General features: G+C 38.5%; 2 protein-coding genes across 2 annotated transcripts in view; one reads left to right on the top strand and one right to left on the bottom strand.

Annotated features, from left to right (window-relative positions):
- LOC116848412 overlaps nt 1-20,520 on the bottom strand; it is a 751,173-nt gene that overhangs the window by 403,491 nt on the left and 327,162 nt on the right. The window contains exon 4 of the mRNA XM_032824486.1: nt 9,039-9,098. Within this exon, the coding sequence (XP_032680377.1) occupies nt 9,039-9,098 (60 nt within the window). The remainder of the gene's footprint in view (nt 1-9,038; nt 9,099-20,520) is intronic.
- LOC116848413 (glutamic acid-rich protein-like) lies at nt 12,331-20,462 on the top strand. The gene is made up of 5 exons (XM_032824487.1): nt 12,331-12,497; nt 13,899-13,994; nt 14,247-14,306; nt 15,815-15,871; nt 17,711-20,462. The coding sequence occupies exons 1-5, from the start codon at nt 12,392-12,394 to the stop codon at nt 19,975-19,977; spliced, it is 2,586 nt and encodes an 861-aa protein (XP_032680378.1). The 5' UTR covers nt 12,331-12,391; the 3' UTR covers nt 19,978-20,462.

The following is a 20,520-nucleotide window of genomic DNA, read 5'->3' as shown; positions in this document are numbered from 1 at the left end:
AGTTTTTTCAATTTTACTAAACTCTTGTTAGCCCAGGAATAAACTGTCAATAGAATTTTTCTTGCTAAGGAACATAGTAAATTTCGCTAGAAATATAGCAGGTTTCGTTAGAAAGAGCAAGGATTTTAATATTTAATATTATATTATTATAATATTATATTATATTGTAATATAATATTGTAATATTGTATATAATATTATAATATCATATACAATATTATAATATTATATCATTATATACAATGTAAAAAATTATTTCAATAATTATAATAATTTTGTAGTAAAAAATGAAACGTGCACAATATATTTAAACAAATATATAGTAATTTCGGTCATAACTCTAGTATGATCCGAGATTATAAATTTTGTCGGAATTTTTACTACAGAGAAAAGTTGGTTCAATCTACGTAGGAAACAACTCCACAATATTTTTTTCCGTGTAACAGAATATTAAATGCAAAAAAAACATTCGAACATCAAGTAATTCTGAGAAACGAGTAACTTTTCAGTTACATCATGAAGGAGACAGCAGTAAGAAACTCATTTATAGAGTCAAATGTAGGACAACAGCCTGCACAATGCGATCTCTTGTCGAGATGCTCCATTGATCCTTTAAGTTCAATTTGCGGGGTTAACGTGGGGACAAAATTTCGAGGCAAGCTCATACGCGATTCTTCATCAGAGACTAAGTGTTCGCATTATTGACACAAGTGCAAAACCCGTATATGCGCTGCTACTCCTTCTTACCTCTGGCTCCTCTCCACCTCTTTTAGCTTTCCTATTTATCACATGTGAATGTAAAATCAAGGCAACGAAGACATTTATATTCATGACCAAACAAGCGTCGGTATTCGTTTCCTGCCATCAGCGATATTTACCGCCGGCAAATATGACAGAAATCTTTCATTGAATTCCTTGCTTCGCTCGCGCGCGACGCACGCCACTCTCTCATTCTTCTTTTCATCCCTATCGCGTCGCTTCCCCTACCGTCCCCTCGTCCCGCGCTCTTATTTTCATCTAACACCACACGACAATCTCGCGCGCGCTGGTGCCTATATCTGCGAGGATAAAAGAATCTCTTGCGACTGACGCGATTTTCGCGACATGGAAGACCCTCATGCGACCGCGGCAGAAAGGCGCTTTGAGCGGCGCACGATGAATCGCCGACGACGAAAATTCGTCCGCGCGCATCGCAAAGAGAAAATTGCAGTCGCGCGGACGCGGAGCGAGTGCGCGCCGCAGGCTTGAAATACTCCGACACAACGACGCGCGCTCCATGCAATTAGATCGTACAATTAGTCGGCGACGTATACAAAGCGTTTGACACAAGACACGCAAAACCACGTGTGAAGGTAGAGCGCGTCAATCTGAGCACAAGCGGACCCCTGACGTTTTGCAAACAACCATGTGAAATTTCGAGAATATTAAAAGAAGAAGATTGGCGGAGCCCAGACCGCGACAAGCTTTGCCCGACTAGAAATCAGGTACACTTGACATTGTGCAAAGATCTATTTGGGTAAATGTACTCTCCTAAAATTAATCAGTCAAACATCACTGAAAGCAGTAAATGTACACTTATTTGCTAAGTATAGCACTGAAACTCAGTTATTTAACTTATTATTGATATCAGTGACTATTTACTGATTTATTTTAAGAGAGTAAGATAATCATAAATATGATATATCTTATAATGTTCTAATAACAATTGAATAAGGAAGATCTTTGTAAGGTTATAATGTGATTAGGTCTACATTATGGCCTTAATATACCAAGTCAGTGTATTATTTAATAAAGTTAGACTGATCGGGTCTTTTTTTGCCGGGATTCTTATTCACTCCATCTATTGTAGTTTGCATTATCAGATTATTTTCTGATAACTAAATACAAGTTGCTAAAAAACTGTTAATAGAAGAAATGGTTTTTAAGTTTGCATTATAATTCGCAATAATATTATATAATATCAATATTATATTAAAATCTAAAAATTGGCAAATTATAAATAAACAGATTATAGAATTATTTTTATTTCATATTATATCATTTGAATCCTTCCCTTAATCTGAAATACAACATGATAAGGATTCAATTTAATAAAGACCTCACTAGAAATCCTTAATAAGGTTCTAATATCCACGCTGCGTTATGATTTACTAGATCCTGATAGTATTATTTTATTTGGATTTGATAATTAATTGAGGTTAACCTGATCAGGGCCATAGAATTCCAGTCTGCGGGTGTTGGCACGAGATCTCATTGGAAATGGCTGAAGCATGACTGTTTTTTGGCGATACGGGCACGATACATCGAAAAACAACTGTGTCACTCGCAACCTTATTCTATTTTCAGTCGACCGATATCCATCCACGCTAAGAGGCAATCGTGTTTCAATCATTTTTTATGAAATCTTGGTGAGAGCTTGGTGAGAGCCAGCAACATCGCGTATTCTGGTTCGTCAATCTTTTTTTCATTAATATTTCAAAATTTTACGTGGTTGTCGCGAAAAATTCCAAAAGTCCTCGTGTTAGTTTGTGACGTGCTCTACCTTCACACGTAGTTTCGAATGGCTTGGGCCAGACAACCTGTTACGTATATATATGTGCACTGGTCGGGCTTGAGAATTTCGTTTGAAAACAAGAGAGCGTGCCTTTCTCAACAAATGTCGAATCTACATCGTGATGCAACGATCGACAGGAAGTCCAATAAGACGCGACGTTGTAAATTGATATATGTATTTCCATTTGTATAGCACTGTATTGTTCGTACATGTGTATGTGTGTGTGCGCGCGCGCGTGTCTGTTGGCGAATTGGAGAAAGAATCAATAAACGTGATGAAAATGTTCCGTCCGATTCAATTCCCGTTATCTGGATATTGGCCCGCTCTTTATCCGCGACGGCTTCGCCAAGGTAAAAATTCGAAGCTTCAAACCACTCGCATATGCGAGATCGCACCTGCGAGGTATTTTTACTACAACGAACTCGACAATCAACCTTCATTCCAGTAGGGTTTTGCTGGAACTCCGAAGAGTCACTTCTCTTATACATTGAATGAAATTCACACTTCTATTATACATGAAATTTAATCACCTTGTTTGTCTCAATATTGCTTTCACGATGAACAAAAGACTAAAACGTAACGCGTTTAAAATATTTAAACGCGTTAAATAATTAAATATATTTAAAGTATTAAATAAACACATTCGCTTTTACAACTTTGCCCGACTGCGTTTCAAGTAGCTTATCCGGATAAAGGTTTATTCGGTAACGAATTATTTTCGTCAGAACAAACAAAATGGCAAGTTTATGAAAAAAAATATGTCGTAATATGAAGGAACAAATAATTATAATTATTCTTTTCACTTTTACTCGACGTAACTTAAAAATTTAGAGTACACCGTTCTACATTTTCGAGCAATTTTTATAAGAAATTACAGATTGGTCTTTATTTCTTTCGCGGCATTTTCTTGTGCAACGGGAAGTGACAATTATACATCGCTTATTTCTACACTATTCCTATCGCTGTTCTTATCGCTGTTGCCTGGCATTGTGCATAGGGCTTTACCTGGATGCGGGATCCGAGCGGAGAGCGGCATTATTCTCCACGTTCGCGCGATGATAAAACACCGACGCGTTCCGCTTACGAATCGTTCGCTAAGCGCACTAAAAATTACACTCGCGCTCGTAACTTGCGGCAGATTTATACGGCTCGCCTATACCTATATACGTACATGCATATAAATGTATCTTACACAGGGTGTCCCAGCTCGATTTCACAATTTCTCGTGAGAACGTAGAGCGTATTGAGATGAACAAAAAGGTCCAATACCGTTTTGCAAAAATCGAGATATTAATGATCGAGTTATTAATTGTAGAAGATTTGCGAATCATCACGCGCATGATATGGTAAATGAGCTGCAATGGCGACATCTGTCGTCGTGTAGATTAAACTGGGCAAGAAAATATTCTACCATTTTGCAAATAACCACGTAGATTTTAAAAAAAAAACTGTTGTACGATTTTGCGCGATATTGCACCAATGTTCATTAAGTAATAACTAAAAATCTACGTGGTCATTTGCAAAATGGTAAAGGATTTTTCAGTTTGACTTAATATACACTGTAAATACAGATGTGTTAAATTTAGCACAAAATAAATGTGTTAAAAAGTAACATGTATAATAAGGAAAAAATTAACACAAGAATTTAACACTTGAGTACTGTTAGGAATCACAGGTTGTGTTAAACTGACATATTTAATATATCAGACATAGATTATATCAATTTAACATTTTCATTTCATCAAAATCATAGATTAATACTTCTCTCAAATGTTAAAGTAGTGTTTTATTTTAGTTAATTTAACATTATGCAAATGTCAATTTAATACAAACTGTGATTCCTGACGGTACTCAAGTGTTAAGAGAATGCTGGAGTCGATAACGAACTCGAACAATATCGATAATGCAGAAACGATCGTCACTAACATAAACATGCTCTTCTTTTCGTATTTCTTGTATATTATAGAATTTACATGAATGTATATTGCTTTGTTTTACCATATTCAACGGAAAACCTAACCATATACGTGTAGAAATCTTTCTGCAAACTTTTTCGATATTCTTAAGCTTCCAAATGCAGATGTGAAGGTAGAACAATATTCTTCAAAATTTTTCTATTTGGAGCATCCACACTTTCGGCATGTACAAGCTGCGAAACTTTTGGATTAGGCAAATATTACGCTGACAGTTTGAGATTTTACATTAAAAATGTTTTGTTCGTTTTCGTCACATATCAAGCAATGCTCATATTTATTTTTGCACGTACTTTCATTGCGTAAAAGCATTTGTAATTCTGTGTAACCAATACACTTTGCAGAAAAATGTCAGTATTCTGTCGGTAAAGTTTTCAGCTTCAGCATCCCCTTAAATTCTTGTGTTAATTTTTTACATATTATGCGTGTTACTTTTTACCACATTTGTTTTGTGTTAAATTTACACATAAATAAGAGGATGATTTGGGACACATAAAATGTTAAATTTAATTGCGAATATCGCAAAGCAGTGTGGGAAGACTTTTGCGTCCACTTCAATCCGCCCTCACGAGAGACTGTGAAATCGGACACCCCGTATATGCGTGCGGACGATATATATCGCGCGCGGCCGCTACCGAATACAATTGGCATATACATTAATACAGGTGCATTAACAGGGGCTGCGATTAATTACCCGTCCGCGACGGTGGCCCGCTGCGCGCGCTCCAAAGTATTCCCGTACGTGCTAATAAATTGAGTTCCCGCGACAAAACGCGAGGGAAGGGGGGAGGGGACGGGGACGCAATTAAATAATGGGCGCAAAATAGCGGGGCGGCGTTGCTTTTTCAGGCGTGCTCGCGCGATTCTTTTGGGGGCGTGCAAAATTTTTTTCCGCGCGCTGCAACGGCGGCAGCACGACGCGGCCATGGTCGCGTCTCGCTAAATCCGAGCGAAATTGCTCGACGGTCTCTCGTATTAATCGTGTCGCGCCGCGACGCGCGGCCGCCATCGTGCTTACTCTTCCATCGCGGTAAACGCATCGCGGCGAAATCTGCCGCGCGACCGTATCATCCTGTCGCGGGTGTAATCACAATGCGTGAACATGTAAATCCGAAACAATCCGGCGACGCGTCAATAGCGAGAGACGGACCACCGCCACCGGGAGGCTGAGCCGCCGCCGCTTTGGAGCAATCCCGTGGTTTCGCGATTTCGCCCGTCGCGCGCAAAACGTCCATCCGCTTTAATCTGTGGCGCCTACTGTCCCATTTACGCGACGCTCTTTTTATCCACTTAAATTGCTTGATCAATGTGCGATTTTATGTTATTTATATCCGCAACACATCAATCCTCAGATATATTCTCTGTCTACAATAAAAATAATTCCAATACTAATCCTGGAGGTAACTTTTCTGGACGCACATCCTTTTCATCAGAAAGATCTTTTTTTACTTTCTCTTTATCAAATAAAATCGCTTGATTGGCATACTGAGAGAAAAAAATACTTGAAAACTTATTTGTGGGATGTGAAGTTTATATTCCTGTATAAAATAAAGTTTACTTCTATGAAATAAATTTCATTTTTGCGAATGAACCTTATATTCTACGAATAAATTTTTAAGTATTTTTTTTCTTTCCGGGTAAGCAATTTTATTTTTACATCTTTAACACATTAATTCACCGTTGTATCTGCTGTAATAAAAATAATTCTAATGCTAATATAAGACCTCTTGGAAATAACTTTAGCTTATAGCTATTAGCGACCGGTGCTTCACTTATGTGTGCACATCCTTTGATTTATGACGCATATCCTTTTCATAAAAAATATTTTTACCTCCTTTTTATCAAATAAAATCACTTGATTAACTTCATTTTATATATCAATATAAGATCTTACCGCGATTATTAGATGTAACATAAATAGATATAACAGATATTCAATCTATAATAGACAGATTAAATAGATAAGAATTTATAGATGCATAAGCAATTTTATTTTTATATCCTCAACACTTACCTCCCAATTATGTCTCTTTTGAATAAAAGTAGTTTTAATACCCTGCAAAAAATGCTGTGTTAAAAAATTTAACACACTTTACATGTCCCAAAATTTATCCACTCTAATTTTTGTTAATTTAACAACAAGGCAAATATGTTAACAAATCGTACAACTTATGTGTATACTTTACAAAGAAAATATGTGTGTATCATCAAAAATATACATGTTACATATAAATTGCGTTATTTTAACACTGAAAAACAGTGAATTTTTACGAACTTAACGCAGAATAATCAAGATAACGCAATGACAATATTAAATTTTAAATTAACACACGGGCACGCTAGAAAATATGTGTCACCAAAAATATACATGTTACATATAAATTACGTTATTTTAACACTGAGAAACGATGAATTTTTATAAACTCAACGTAGAATAGTCACAACACAACGACGATACGTCAAATTAACACACGGGCACGCCAGAAATTTAACACAAATACCTTTACGCAGTTTGATATAAATGCAAAATTTTACGGTGTATATATCGGATTGAGAAAAAAAATACTTGAAAATTTACTTGTGGAATATAAAGTTTACATTCCTATATAAAATAAAGTTTACTTCTGTGAAATACATTTTATTTCTGTGAGTGAACACAAATCTAACGGGTGCGATCAAGCGGATGCGATCAACCGACTAATGAATGTTCAGCACGTGAATGTAGCAGTCAGAACTTTGCCGTAATGAATTCTACGGACCTAACCGTCGGCGACGGCGTGCTTTCGTTGCCGACACACCCACGGATTGCACCTGCGGACTGGCCCTCCACCGCCACGGGCCACTATATACACCATTCATACTTAAGTAGGGCATTATGTGAGCCGCTTATTTCGAATGCGGTGTAAGTCCAGCTTTGAAACATTTAGGAATTTCAATGCGGGGTTTAAGCCGGCGCGGTGCAGGAAGGGTGTGCTCCAAGGGGACTTTTGAGACCGGACTCGTGCGCTCGTCGCGATAAACCCCCGCGGTGCAGCATGCTTTCCTGCAGCCGCGAGGATCGAGCGCCAATCCTGGTGACGATCGCTTCGCGAAATGTTCCAAATTCCGCCGTTGCCAGGTTGCGGACCATACCATCTCATTGTCGTCGGCCTAGACTTAATTGGCTTAATTGATAATACAGCACTGGTTTCAGGCTGCTGTATAATGGCGAATTGGGATCTCCATATTCGCCGCTATCACCCGCGGCCAGTTTAATTATCATGAACGCATAGCTAATAGCATTGTCCGTCCATTGTTATTTGTCCTTAAATTATTGTCGTTGGCGTGAGAGTATTAATTGCACGTTGTGCGTCACGAGTCACGCATATGAATTCACGTTTGCCATGCGCGGAAAAGTGCATGTGCAATCTCTTTCGACGTTCCAGGTGCGTGAAGTTAACATCCCAATAATATTCGATACTTCTGATTAGAATTCTAGCTTCCTCTTGAAGAATGTAGGAATGTTTTTATGTTTATCAAAAGAGTTCCGGCGATTAACAATACTAAAATAGCGATAAAAATAAGGTCCTATAATAATTTTACACATCACAATAGAATAGTTCTAAGTAGCTCATTTAATGTCTTTTAACAACTTCCTGATAGAAACAAAATTGATTTTGTTCAAAATTTTGGTTTCTTTTATTAAAAAATTTGGAAAAAATTGATATCAAGTCCGAATAGTTCTGAATAGCTCATTTGATTCCTTTTGATGAGAGTCCTAATAAACAAGAAAAGTTACAAGCTTCGAAAGGAAGCTAGAATCCAATCAGAATTATTGAGTACTATAGTTGGAGTGCTAACTTTACACATCCGCACGTTCCTTTATGCTCGAAACATCAGCATAATCTCGATCATCGCGAGTCTACGTATTCCAAAATGAAGAGGCGCGTGCGCGACTAATGGCGATGTTTAATCCGCGAGTACGAGCGATAATTTCGAAATGCCCGTCGCGCTGTTACTTATTCGCGATAGAACTCCTAAACAGAGAATTTCAGGCTGTTTAACTTAAGCGTCCTCGGCGACGGTGTAGTTATGCACGCTCATTATGCATGATTCCGCGATTACGGGAGGGATGGCTGCGCGCAAGCGGCAGCGGAAAAGGGAAAGTTTGCGGGATTTAGTGCGTTAGGGCCCGTTACAAGGAGACGGCGGGGGTAACCCCGGCGGATGGGGTGGACGGGCCACTTGGTGGCGCTGTTACTTTTAATTAGAGCAGCCAGCCGCTCTATTTCGGAGCGGTTAGCGGAGCGCAGGCAGCGACTTAGCAGCAATTTTTACTCATTAAGGTACCCGGAGGGATCCCCGGGGTGATGTAGCGCGAAAAGATGAAAATCCCTCTTGGGGGCGGCCAGACGTTGCCAGACACACGGGGAGGCACGGCCCTTACCCCTGTTAAATGCCGCTTTCGAATCGCTCTTTCCCGACACGATAATACGACAGATTAGAAACAGATTTCGGGAGTGAGAACTCACCTTTCGGCTGTTCCCGTCCTTGGGATTCAGGTCCGAGGCCACCGTCCCGAAAATGGTTGGCTGAAACAGAAATGGCAGCACTCGTTGATTACTTTATTCCTCGTAGTCCGATTTGGGTCTATATCGTTGGTATATTGAAAGAAAAATATATTTAAGAAATAGAAAAAATATTTATTCGGCGGAGATATTAATAATACATGCAATTGATATAAAATATTCTTAAGATAAAATATATATTTTCTTGAGACTTGAGCTTTTCATGAAAGCTATTGTTTAGTCTATTTAAATAAAGGAATTTAGATTTGAGTAAATATTAGTTACTTGTAATTGAGTAATTATTAGTTACTTGTTTCACGTGAGATATTCAGATCTAAATCTAAAAGTGGTTTGGTTTGGAGCTTTTAAGTTAAATTTTATGATACGCATAACATTGCACTATTGTGATCGTGATACAACTTTATTCAGATCTAGTTCAAATCTGAATATCTCATTTGAAACTTGTCTGAGATATTCCACCCAAAGAAACATAATCTCATCCTTAGCGAAATCTTTTTATATATGGTCTCAAGAAGATTCTTTTTAAATCAAAAGGAAACTATTCAGAGCACGATTCTGCTAAATATTCTAGAACCATACTAACAGTTGTCATTTGAAATTTGTCTTATATGAGACACTCAGATCTTTATTCGGAGTTACATGCAAATTTTCCAGTTGAATTATATGATATTTATATCTATAGTCGCGATTCAACTGAAAAACTCTCATCTAACTCTGAATTCAAAACTGAATATCTTATTTAAAACTTGCCTCAAGTGAGATACTTTACCCAAAGAAATATAATTTTATCTTTAGCGGGATTCTTTTATACATGACTTCAATTCCTCTAAAAAGCAATGTTCTGAGCAAAATTCTTCCAACCACAAAATAATCTAGACTTGTATTAACAGTTGTTATCTGGAACTTATCTCATGTAAGACATTCAAACTTTTATTTAGAGTTACATTTAAGTTAGTTAATTAGTAGTTACTTTTTCAAGTTGTATTATGTGATATTTATATCTGTCTGATTTAACTCTGAATCCGAATCTAAGTATCTAAATATCTCACTTGAAACGACTTACAAGTAACAGTTATTTATACGGATCTCAGAGTGAGAGGTGAGTTTTTTAGCTGAATCTACAATGTAATGTAGCACATATTATATATAATTCAAATAAAACAAAACTCAAATCTAAGTTCAGAACAGTGAATATTTTGTGTGGGACAAGTTCCAAGTAACATGATTATTAATACATTCTTAAAATCTTTTAATTCTACAAATACTGTTAATTAACTATTAACGTTGATATTAAATATAATATAATATTAATATTTAATATAGTAAATATCTATAATACTCTAAAAATATTCTTAATCAATTCTGTGATCGAATTAAGGTTATTTCCACTGACGATTGCAGCCTGAATACAATTTTTCCCGTTTACGAGGTGTCATCTCATAATTTATGCTATCAGCAGATTTCAATTGCGATCGCGCGGAATCATCTTGCGCCGCGGGAATCGATACCAGTTAACTGTCCAGAATTGGCGAGCGTCGCGCGAAATTGTCGGGGCGTAGAGCGCGGTCGCGTAAAACTACGAATTACAAAGTGTCGCCGTAAAATCACGGCTCCTCGTAAATTTCGAGATGACGTCTCGTTCGGCAGTCGCAGCCCGGCCGTTAACTGCTCCCCAGTCGGCGATGTGCATCAGCCGCGGTATCTAAGCAGAATAAATGAAATAACGCGACGGAAACGTGCGCATTGTACATTACAATTAGACAGGAAATCCGTGAACACACACACAGACAGCTGACTGAACAGTCGTTTAACCCCGCATGAGCTTCTCCACCGCTGTGGCGCGTAAATCATCCCCCGTGCCCGCGCGAAGTCCTCAAGGATTCGACGCGATGCCAATCCTTTTCTTCCTCGTTTCTTTTACGTTTAATGCAACTTGATTCTCTCGGGGCGATCGTGCTCGTCCGTATTTCGCGTTTGCGCGACTATCGATTGCACGCAGTACACACACAGCCGCAATATTATATTCTTGCGGCATCTTAGAGCGATCACCGCGCTATACTTTCAGCTTTACTACTCCATCTAGCATCTATTTTGATACTCTAAAACCTACATCAACCTCTTTTTAATTCTGTTTCTTCTGCCTGAAATTTTGATCCTGCTTTCAGCCTTATTATTTCATTCAACTATTTTGATATTCTGAAGCTTATAATACGATCTATTTTGATGCTATAGAAAGTGAAGATGGAAATTTCGGATGTCATCATAGTCAAAGTAGGAGTATATTGTATTAATACAGTGTTATTTAATTAATTAATTGTATCAGTACACCTTAATACAGGCCTAGATTATTTTGTGACGAATTTTATTAATTTTAATTTAAATATTTTGACGAATTTTGTTCAGGACATTTTCTTTTTGAAGTTTAGAAGAATTCTCTTGAGGCTATATAGAGAATTAAACCTACTTTGCTAACTTAGTTCCTACTGCGTTTACAAGGTTTAACATGAGACCAAAATTTCAACTCGGGTAATGTTAATTTCCCGAAAATCATATCATACACACATCGTCGCGTTTATCCGGTCGCGCTCGCGGTCGAATCATCTCGCAACGTTAATTTCAGCAAATTATTGCGTCCGACCCCATCAGACAACTTACGCATTTAACGCGCCGCGCGTTTTACGCGATTATCGTTTACAAATTTTATCATCCGCGGCAGAGGCACCGTCGCCGACGATGACGGCGGCGACGGCGGTGTTGATGGTCGTTACCCGATCCACTCGCTTAATTTCAGATCGGCCCGGGCGACAGTCAATATTTTATGAGGTTTAATGAAAACCGTCAACGGGACGACAGCACTGATAAATAAAGCGGGTTTTTACACCCGGCCGGTGATACGGCCGGCCGTTCTCCACGTGTGGACTTTTAATGCATCGCTCGTCGCAACGAAATTAAATCGCTCATACGAGGCGATGCTTCGCCATTTCTTCGTGTACGTGTGCGCAAATCGCGCGCGTGCACACCGCGTATTTATGGGTTATGCGACGATAAAGAAAGAAACACACCCCAGCGCTCTCCACTACCACCGCTATCGTCACTACTACCAGCAAGCACCTCACCATCTCCGCCGGCTTACATCGATTTGCGCTCGGAGCAATAAACGGAATTTATTTATTGCGAGATAATCGCCCGCGAATTCGTTTCGTACGTATGCGTTTTAATGCCGCGGGCGTGCATCATCGCGACTAAAGATAATTGCCAGTTCGACCGCCGATATAAATAGAGCGAGTCGAGCGTGCATGGTGCTAACAAGCTGTTGTGAATTCCGCTACGATCGTCTCACGATGGTCTCTCGGCTCTTCCTGCTAGCGCTAGTCGCGATCGTCGCTGATATAATAATTCCAGGTAGTACTCTCTAAAATCCTTGGGGTGGAATCTCACTCAAGACAAAGTGGCAGTACTTTCGCTCGAAGCAACGGTGAAGATACTGCCACTCGGAATCGCCAGAGCGAATGTTTCGCTCAAGCTTAGAATGGATCCTGACTCTGAGAGTATGTTTCGATCGATTAGAGCGAACACGTTCCTGTGTGACGATGGAGTACGTCAGATTCGCTGTTCAATTTCGAGTGGAAGTATTCGCTTGGCGATTCATAGTGGAGAATTCACTCTACAGGGTACTCCAGCTTGATTTCACGAGTCTCTCGTGAGGGCGGATTGAGGTGAACACAAAAGTCCTGTATTGTTTTGCGACTATATTGTTTTATTGTAATAATTGTAGAAGGTTTGTGTGAATAATCACGCGTGATATGGTAGACGAGCTGTAATGTGCTGTGATGTGCTTACATATTAGATTAAACTGAACAAAAAAGTATTATTTCGCAAATGACCAAGCAGATTTTTAGTTATCCATTAAAGAAAATTGGTCGCGCAAAATCGTGCATTAATTTTCTTTAATTAGTAGTAAAAAATCTATGGTTATTTGCAAAATGGTAGAGGACTTTTTTGCTCAATTTGATCTAATGTGCAAGCACATGACGGCAAACATCACCACTCATCTCAACTTGTCTCCATATCATGCGTGATCATTCATATAAATCCTTTACAATTAATATGTCGATTATTATTGCGATGTTCACAAAACGATACTGGATTTTTTTGTTTATCCTAACCCGTTCTACGTCTTTACAAGAGATTATGAAATCAAGCTAGGATACTCTATATATGAGTGAAAAATCACTCGAATTCGAATAATTCGGTAGTCACATTATACTTTTCGAGTGAAATCGCGCTCAAAGAAATTTAGAGAGCACATCGTGCCGTTCGAATTTAAAGTAATTTTAGAATAGTTTCAGCCGCAAACATAGCCATTCATATAAGGAATCTTTTTAGAAGTTTTTGGGTATTTTTAAGCTTCTAAATTCAGTTGTGTGAAGACAGCAATGTTCTCTGAAATTTTCCTGAGCGGAGTATTCACAGGTTCGACATGTAAAAGCTGTAGAACTTTTATTTCAAGCAAATATTTACAACCGACGGTTCAAGGCGTCAGTTTTGAAATTTTTTTATCATTTTTTGTCATACTGAGCAATATTTGTACTTTAATCGTGCAAAAAAATTTGCGATCTTGTGTAAGCGACACAGAGTTTGCAGAAGAAAGATAGTAGTTTGTCGATAAAGTTTTCAAGTATAGTATTCCTTTAAACGATACTTGAAAACATCTTGCTTCACGGAACATCTACGCGTGCCATTTCATGATGCATTAATTTAACTCGCCCCTTTCGAACTAAGTGAAATTTCTTAATATTTCAGTGGTGTATGGCGCGGGCTTCATTCGGCCTGCACATGGGCGCATCCGAGAGCCGAAGCAGGAAGTAGATCTGGTCGGACATGGTATTTTAAGCGACAGTAAGCTTAACAAGAATTCCTACTCAGTCTATTAATTTAACCAAAATAATGATTTCTAGAAATTATGTACTTTTTACTATAACTTATTGTACGCGTTCTCACGATTATATTTTACATTAGACCGTTGCGAATAAAATTAAAAGGTCAACGAAGTAAAATAAAAAATCCGTTGCAAACACAAATAAAACTGGAAGGCCGACTTTAGGAATATTATAAGATTAGCAATATTATAAGATGTATTTCCAATTTCAGAGGAGACCGGTCATATATGGAAGATAAAACTCACGATGCTAAAAGATGAGGACGATGCAGGTATACATTTAAAATTAATTATGCGGCTCGCCCTTAGTAATTTATTCTGAGAGAGAAGGAGGGAATTGGATTAAAAGGGTTTCAGAAAGGTTAAGTACGCACTGGTCAAAAGATTTAGGAAGAATCGCGCTAAATGAATAATTCCGTTCAATTTAAATGGCTTAAAAATGCGTTTATTAATGCTTAAGACAAATAATAAGAAAGAGAGAGAGAGGTGCATTTAATGCAAACATCAAGTATCTGCAAGATAATACAAGCATTAGAGGCAGCAATCCCCGAATTGTTTTGAGCAGAGTTCAAAGTTGTTGAAGCGGCACGTAGACTCGCTATTCGTCTTTATGGATACTTCATTAAGCCTCAATACAAAGTTACGAGATGAGGGTGTTAAAGGTGAAGTTTGCGTTTCGCCTGGAGACGAATTTTCCGTGCTCAGGCACACATGTGTCCTGTGTAACACAAATATTTGAATACTTCCTATACGGAAAGAGGTGGAGGCTGCTGGACAGGCCAGAACTGTAGACCGAACTATCGTTATGTAACTATCGCGTGTTCAGATCTCTTCGAGGAATTCCTTGAAGAAAGACGACGCGATTCGCGACGAAGATCTCGAAAATCGCCTGAACCAGCAGTCCACTTCTCACCGTATGGAGAGCGTCCAAAAGTTCGTGTCGCGACGAGACAAACGCTCAAACGTAGGGGAAAATTCCGTCCAGGGGAAACACACGTGCACCTTGTCCTTACATTTTCGTGTTGTGACCTTTCAAGATTTAATAAGATAATATTAATTTGCGCCGAAATCGAGACTACATGGAGAGAGAATATTATAGTTCTTTTTTCATATAAATGTATTGAAACAAATTTTTCGAGTAAATTCTTTTTCATATAAATTTTAACGTTTCTACTGCTGCAGAAATAGACTGTTCACAATAAGCAACACAGTAATGTCACTAAAAACACGGAAAATTTTTTAATAGTATATATCCACTATTAAAATATAAATAATTGAATAACAAGCACTCTGAAAGAAAAAAATATCTAAGGAATCAAACTATTTTTTTATTTTTATATATTTTCCCTCTCGCGATGTACACGAAAGGATAATCAATTACTGTAAAATGTCGATCTAGTCCTCGATTACTAGATTCTATAGCAATTTTTACTATAAAATTCTTCCCGCATACGCTTTATTTGAGCGAACGTTGGACATTAATTGATTAAAATTTTGTTTGATTAAAATAATCGGCAGATCAATAGCTAAAATTAATCAATCTTTATTCATGTAATAATTTAATCAATTAATGAAATTAATTATTAATCAGTATACAATCAATCGAATTAAAGTTTAATTAATAATTAACTTCATTACTTTATACCCGTGATTAAATATATAATGATCGATTATTTAATTTGTCCGATTGCCTTAGTTAAGTAAAGTTTTACTCGATCAATGTTCAACACTGTTTTGAACAATCGTATCACAGCAAGGATCTCTAATCTGTAAAATGCAGATGATGTTATAGGAGTTTCCAACGGAATACGTCGTTACTATGGCCCTCCTCCACGTGGTTAGTACTTATTCATTTTTAGTTATTCTTTAGTCACTTTTTCATAAATTAATGGAACAGCATATCGTTCTCCGCGATGCGATTAACAATTTCCTTATCCGTTAACAAACGTAATATGTCTTATTCTTGATTCTACTCAGTGTATCATCTCGAAAACACGCGGAGTGCTGAGGAGTTGCGTCGAAAAATTATGGAACTTGGACAGAGTGATTTGTATAATTCTCTCACAGTACGGAACGTGCCTTCCTCGTGAAGCTCGCGCTCGCGAAACTTTTGCGGATTACGTTGTTCGCGAAGTCGTAATGAAAGCTTGTCTTGACGAAAGCGCGATACACTAATCCGTCGTACGTTAATCTCTCATTCCCGCCTGCGACGACGTCGCTAAAAGTGTCCGAGGGCTTCATCCCTTTACGTGTTTTTAATTCATCTAGGTTCAATGGGTGTCATTAAAATGAAATTCAATTTAAATTTGCAGGCTTCCCTGCGACGCGGGGATAGAAAGTTTACCTCTGCAAAATCGAGTATCAGCGACAGCAGCAGCAAACACTTCCCCGATATCTTGCTAAAAAAAATCAAGCCGGTAAAATTACTCGGCTATCCGTCGATTATAGCAAACAATCGAACGGCTTACTCTTGAAGTTTAAAATTTACTTCAAAATACTTGACGCGAGTTTATATCACTCTCCTCTCACTGTCCTCTGTACACTGTGTAGAATGAAGAATAAAGTCTTGCTTCAATCTTATTACATTTTTCATTTCTTTCGACCAACATTCGCCTACGTGTCAAATCGAGGAAGTACTCGAGAATGAGAACATTTCATCTCGCGTCATCTTGTCGTTGCAATATTCGACATTATCGCTCAGCATCGTTTACATCACTTATATTACTTTTTGATCGACTTCAAAAGAAGAGGGTTCTCAGTATGTTTTGTACGTATGTTTATTTGTATTTCCCCTCATAACTCGGGAACCTTAGAGATATCGAGATGAAACTTTTTTGTAACTTCTGTTCAATGTTATTTGCATGATTCTTAAATTAGTGTCATTACCTAGGATTTGTTCAAGTGATCTGGAAATCGGGAAATTCCATTACTTTTTTTAAAATCCCAGAACATCCAGAAATATAAAACGTTTGCTTTCGACTGACTTCAAAAGCAAATTTTTAATAAATAATTAGAAAATATGAAATAAAAAACTTAAATGATATAAATCTCCTTCGAAAACCCTAAAGGTTCTAAAAAATATGAAATAATTTTAACTCAATATTCTTATGTACCTACAATCCTATATTAATATTCCAACGACATTAAAAGTCGATGCAAAAAGTTACGTAGGTAACTGACTATATAATTATAGGGAGATAAATAATAAAGAAAAAGGTATTGATTTAATTAATTAAGTTTCCGCGCTGACTTCTAATATCGTTAGAATGTTAAATAAATATTACAGAAAATTACAGAAATTATAAATATGAAGTATTATGGAAAACGTTACAGAATTGTAAGCGCATATGAATATTGATTTGAAATTATTTCATATTTTAGGATTTTCTAAGCTTTTGAAGGCGGTGTATTCTTCTTAAGTTTCCTATTTCCGCGCATCTTAATTATTTAGTAATTTTCTTACTCTGAAATTCGACTTTCTTACTCATGATAACGAAGAATCTCTTAATATTGCTCGCCTTTATCGTCCAACATGAACGCTGCCGATATGTAACATAATACAAGCAATATAGCGAAGGACATAAACTAAATATTACCGGCGTTAAAATACAACGGCATCTCGCGGTCAAAGGATTTTTATGGGCGTAATAAAGTTTTACGTATTTGTTTCACGCAGTGATCTGTAGATGCCAGGCACCGAATTGGCGGCTGAAACTCAACGCCGAGTTAAGTCCTGAGGAAATTTCCTTAAAACGCCAGCTTCGTAACCTGATCATCGAAATTCAGAGGGTGATCGCGAAAATCAAGATGATCGAATTCAGAAGTGGATCGCTATGGGATTGTCGAGTCTATAAAAACCCACTCAAGGAAATTGTTATCGATATCATGGAGGATAAGGCCGACGTCGAAGAGCTGATAGCGAGAGACAAGAAACGGAGTCGTGACAAGCATAAGTTCACATCGACCTTATCGTACGGCGGGTATCCGGGGAATACTCCTGAAAGTCAAAAGGCATTGTCCGACGAGGAAGAGGAGGAGGAGGATATGCGAGAGGGCGGCTTAGACCTCACGAAATCGTTCGTGGATTCATTAGGATTCGAACATCAAGCGAGAAGGAATATAATAAAAGTGAGGGACAAGAGGCGGAGATCCAATTCGAACTTGAACACAAATCTAAATGTGAACAGTTTCAATTACAAATTAGCTAGTGATCATGAGAGGAAGAAGAAGGGACGCGCGAGTGATCCGGGGAATACTCCTGAAAGTCAAAAGACATTGTCCGATGAGAAGGAGAAGGAGGAAGAGGAGAATATGCGAGAGGGCGGCTTGGACCTCACGAAATCGTTCGTGGATTCATTAGGATTCGAACATCAAGCGAGAAGGAATATAATAAAAGTGAGGGACAAGAGGCGGAGATCCAATTCGAACTTGAACACGAATCTAAATGTGAACAGTTTCAATTACAAATTAGCTAGTGATCATGAGAGGAGGAAGAAGGGACGCGCGAGTGATCCCGAGAGGGAAAGTAACGCGGTGAAAGAACTGCTTGACGAGCATCCGACGTCATCCGACGATACATTCAGATCAGAACGAAATAAATCGACAGCAATCGAAGATACGACGAGAGGATCCAACTCGAGAGTGGACGACGTTGTCAGTAATGGACGCGGCGAGTCCGGCGACGAGAAGAAGCAGAGGACATCCAATTCCACGGGAAAAACTTTGTATAATTCATGGGGCGAGCGCGACGGAAAGTATTATCAGTGCGTCGGCAAGTCCTGTAAAAACCAGCAAAAATCCAGAGGAGCGACGGAAGAAGAAGACAGTATTAATCCACATACGAATGTGAATTCGAGCTTATTAGCTCTAAACGGTAAAAAGCTAGCTTCTAGCGATAAAAAATCTCATGTGATTTCCCCAGATGATACCGCAGAGGAAGATCGATCTGATGTAGAAGAAAATGAAGAAGAGGAGATAGTAGTGGAGACGAAAGAAGAGATAGTGGAAGAAGAAGACGAGGAGGAGGAGGAAGATGATGACGAAGAAGACAATCGCAGCTTCACAAATCTCTCGAACGTAGATTTAAGGGAAGGGCAAGAGACCTCGACAGAAGATAATTGTACCAAGCAATCGTTGAATTCCGACGTTTTGATCAACAAGAGGGACAATGAAGACAGTCTCCAGCCACATCGGGCGGATCGGGCCGGTGTCGAAGAAAATCGGGAAAATATCAGTCGTAATAAGAATCGTAACATCAATTATAACCGTAACGTTAATTACAATAAGAAGAAGAGCGCGAAGTTAGAGACGGTGGAAGATGGCAAAGAGGCCACGACATCCAGTGGACATGAAGCAGAGAACGTTTCTGGCCGGAAAGGCAAGACGACGATCGCGAACGAAGCTGACGCGGGAATGAAGAGCGACAGCGATCTCGGGGAAACAGCTGACAAGTGCACCGACGACACTTGCGAATTGTCCGGCGATGAGGGATTATTGGCCAGCGCGGCGGAAGTGAAAAATCCCCGGCAGATGCACTCGTCGATCGACGATGACTCCGACGAGGACTCCGACGAGAATTCCGGCGAGGACTTGAACGAGAACTCCAACATAAACTCCAACGTGAACGTGAATCTGAACAGGCTGATCAGGCCGTGGCGTTACTCGAGGAAACCCCGATACGCACCGCGACGTCCCGACAACGACGTTCGCGATGCACTGATTCACGCAGACAAGGAGCGTATCGGGGGCAAAGTATCCGCGGCTCGAAATGGATCGAAAGTCGATGAGAGGCGGCCCAACTCGCTGGATACCCTGATTGACGCCGTCGATAAAGTTTTATCGGCCGATACCTCAGCAACTCCTGGCCGCGATTCCTCCAAGAATTTCAAAGCGCCGCCCGTAAAAATGAAGAGGAGCGCAGGTGACGCGCACGATGCGCAATAAGATTAGAAAGAGGTGTTTCGAGAGAAAGACGCGAGGATAACGACGTTCTCGCACGCGACGGCTTGCAATCGCGACGTTTACTAAGGGACGAACGATAGAAGGTAACGGTCCCAATTATGGTCGGGTTCTAATTTTGGTTCATTATATTGAGAAAAAATATTTGAAAATTTATTTGTAGGATATAAAGTCTAAATTTTACAGGAATAAACTTTATCTTACAGAAATATACTTTACTTCGTAGAAATAAACTTTCTATTCTCAAGTATTTTCAAGTACTTTTTTTCAGTGTAATATATTAAAAAAGTATATATTATAGTGACACACGGAAACACACGGAAAAGATTTCTTTTTATTTCTATAGTTTTTTTTATAATTATATTCTAAGATTGCATTCACAAACATTTGTTAATGTTTACGAATAAAACCTAGAATATCATTTAAATATCATTAGAATATCATTAGAATACCGACTTTAGAAATTTACTCCGAATAAAAAGGAATATATATATATATATATATATATATATATATATATATATATAT

This window comes from Odontomachus brunneus, unplaced genomic scaffold (assembly GCF_010583005.1).
Source record: "Odontomachus brunneus isolate Ranch 3 - 2012 unplaced genomic scaffold, Obru_v1 Obru_scaffold_095, whole genome shotgun sequence".
In the NCBI taxonomy this organism is placed as follows: domain Eukaryota; kingdom Metazoa; phylum Arthropoda; class Insecta; order Hymenoptera; family Formicidae; genus Odontomachus; species Odontomachus brunneus.
Note: the sequence above shows the minus strand (reverse complement) of the source record. Positions and strands in the feature narration are given on the sequence as shown.

Excerpts from the sequence above, each read along its gene's own strand:
- LOC116848413 (XM_032824487.1), top strand. The coding sequence starts at position 12,392 with ATGGTGCTAACAAGCTGTTGTGAATTCCGCTACGATCGTCTCACGATG. Across the intron at positions 14,307-15,814 it reads AAAAGATGAGGACGATGCAG|ATGATGTTATAGGAGTTTCC; the intron begins GTATACATTTAA and ends TGTAAAATGCAG. Across the intron at positions 15,872-17,710 it reads CTATGGCCCTCCTCCACGTG|TGATCTGTAGATGCCAGGCA; the intron begins GTTAGTACTTAT and ends TGTTTCACGCAG.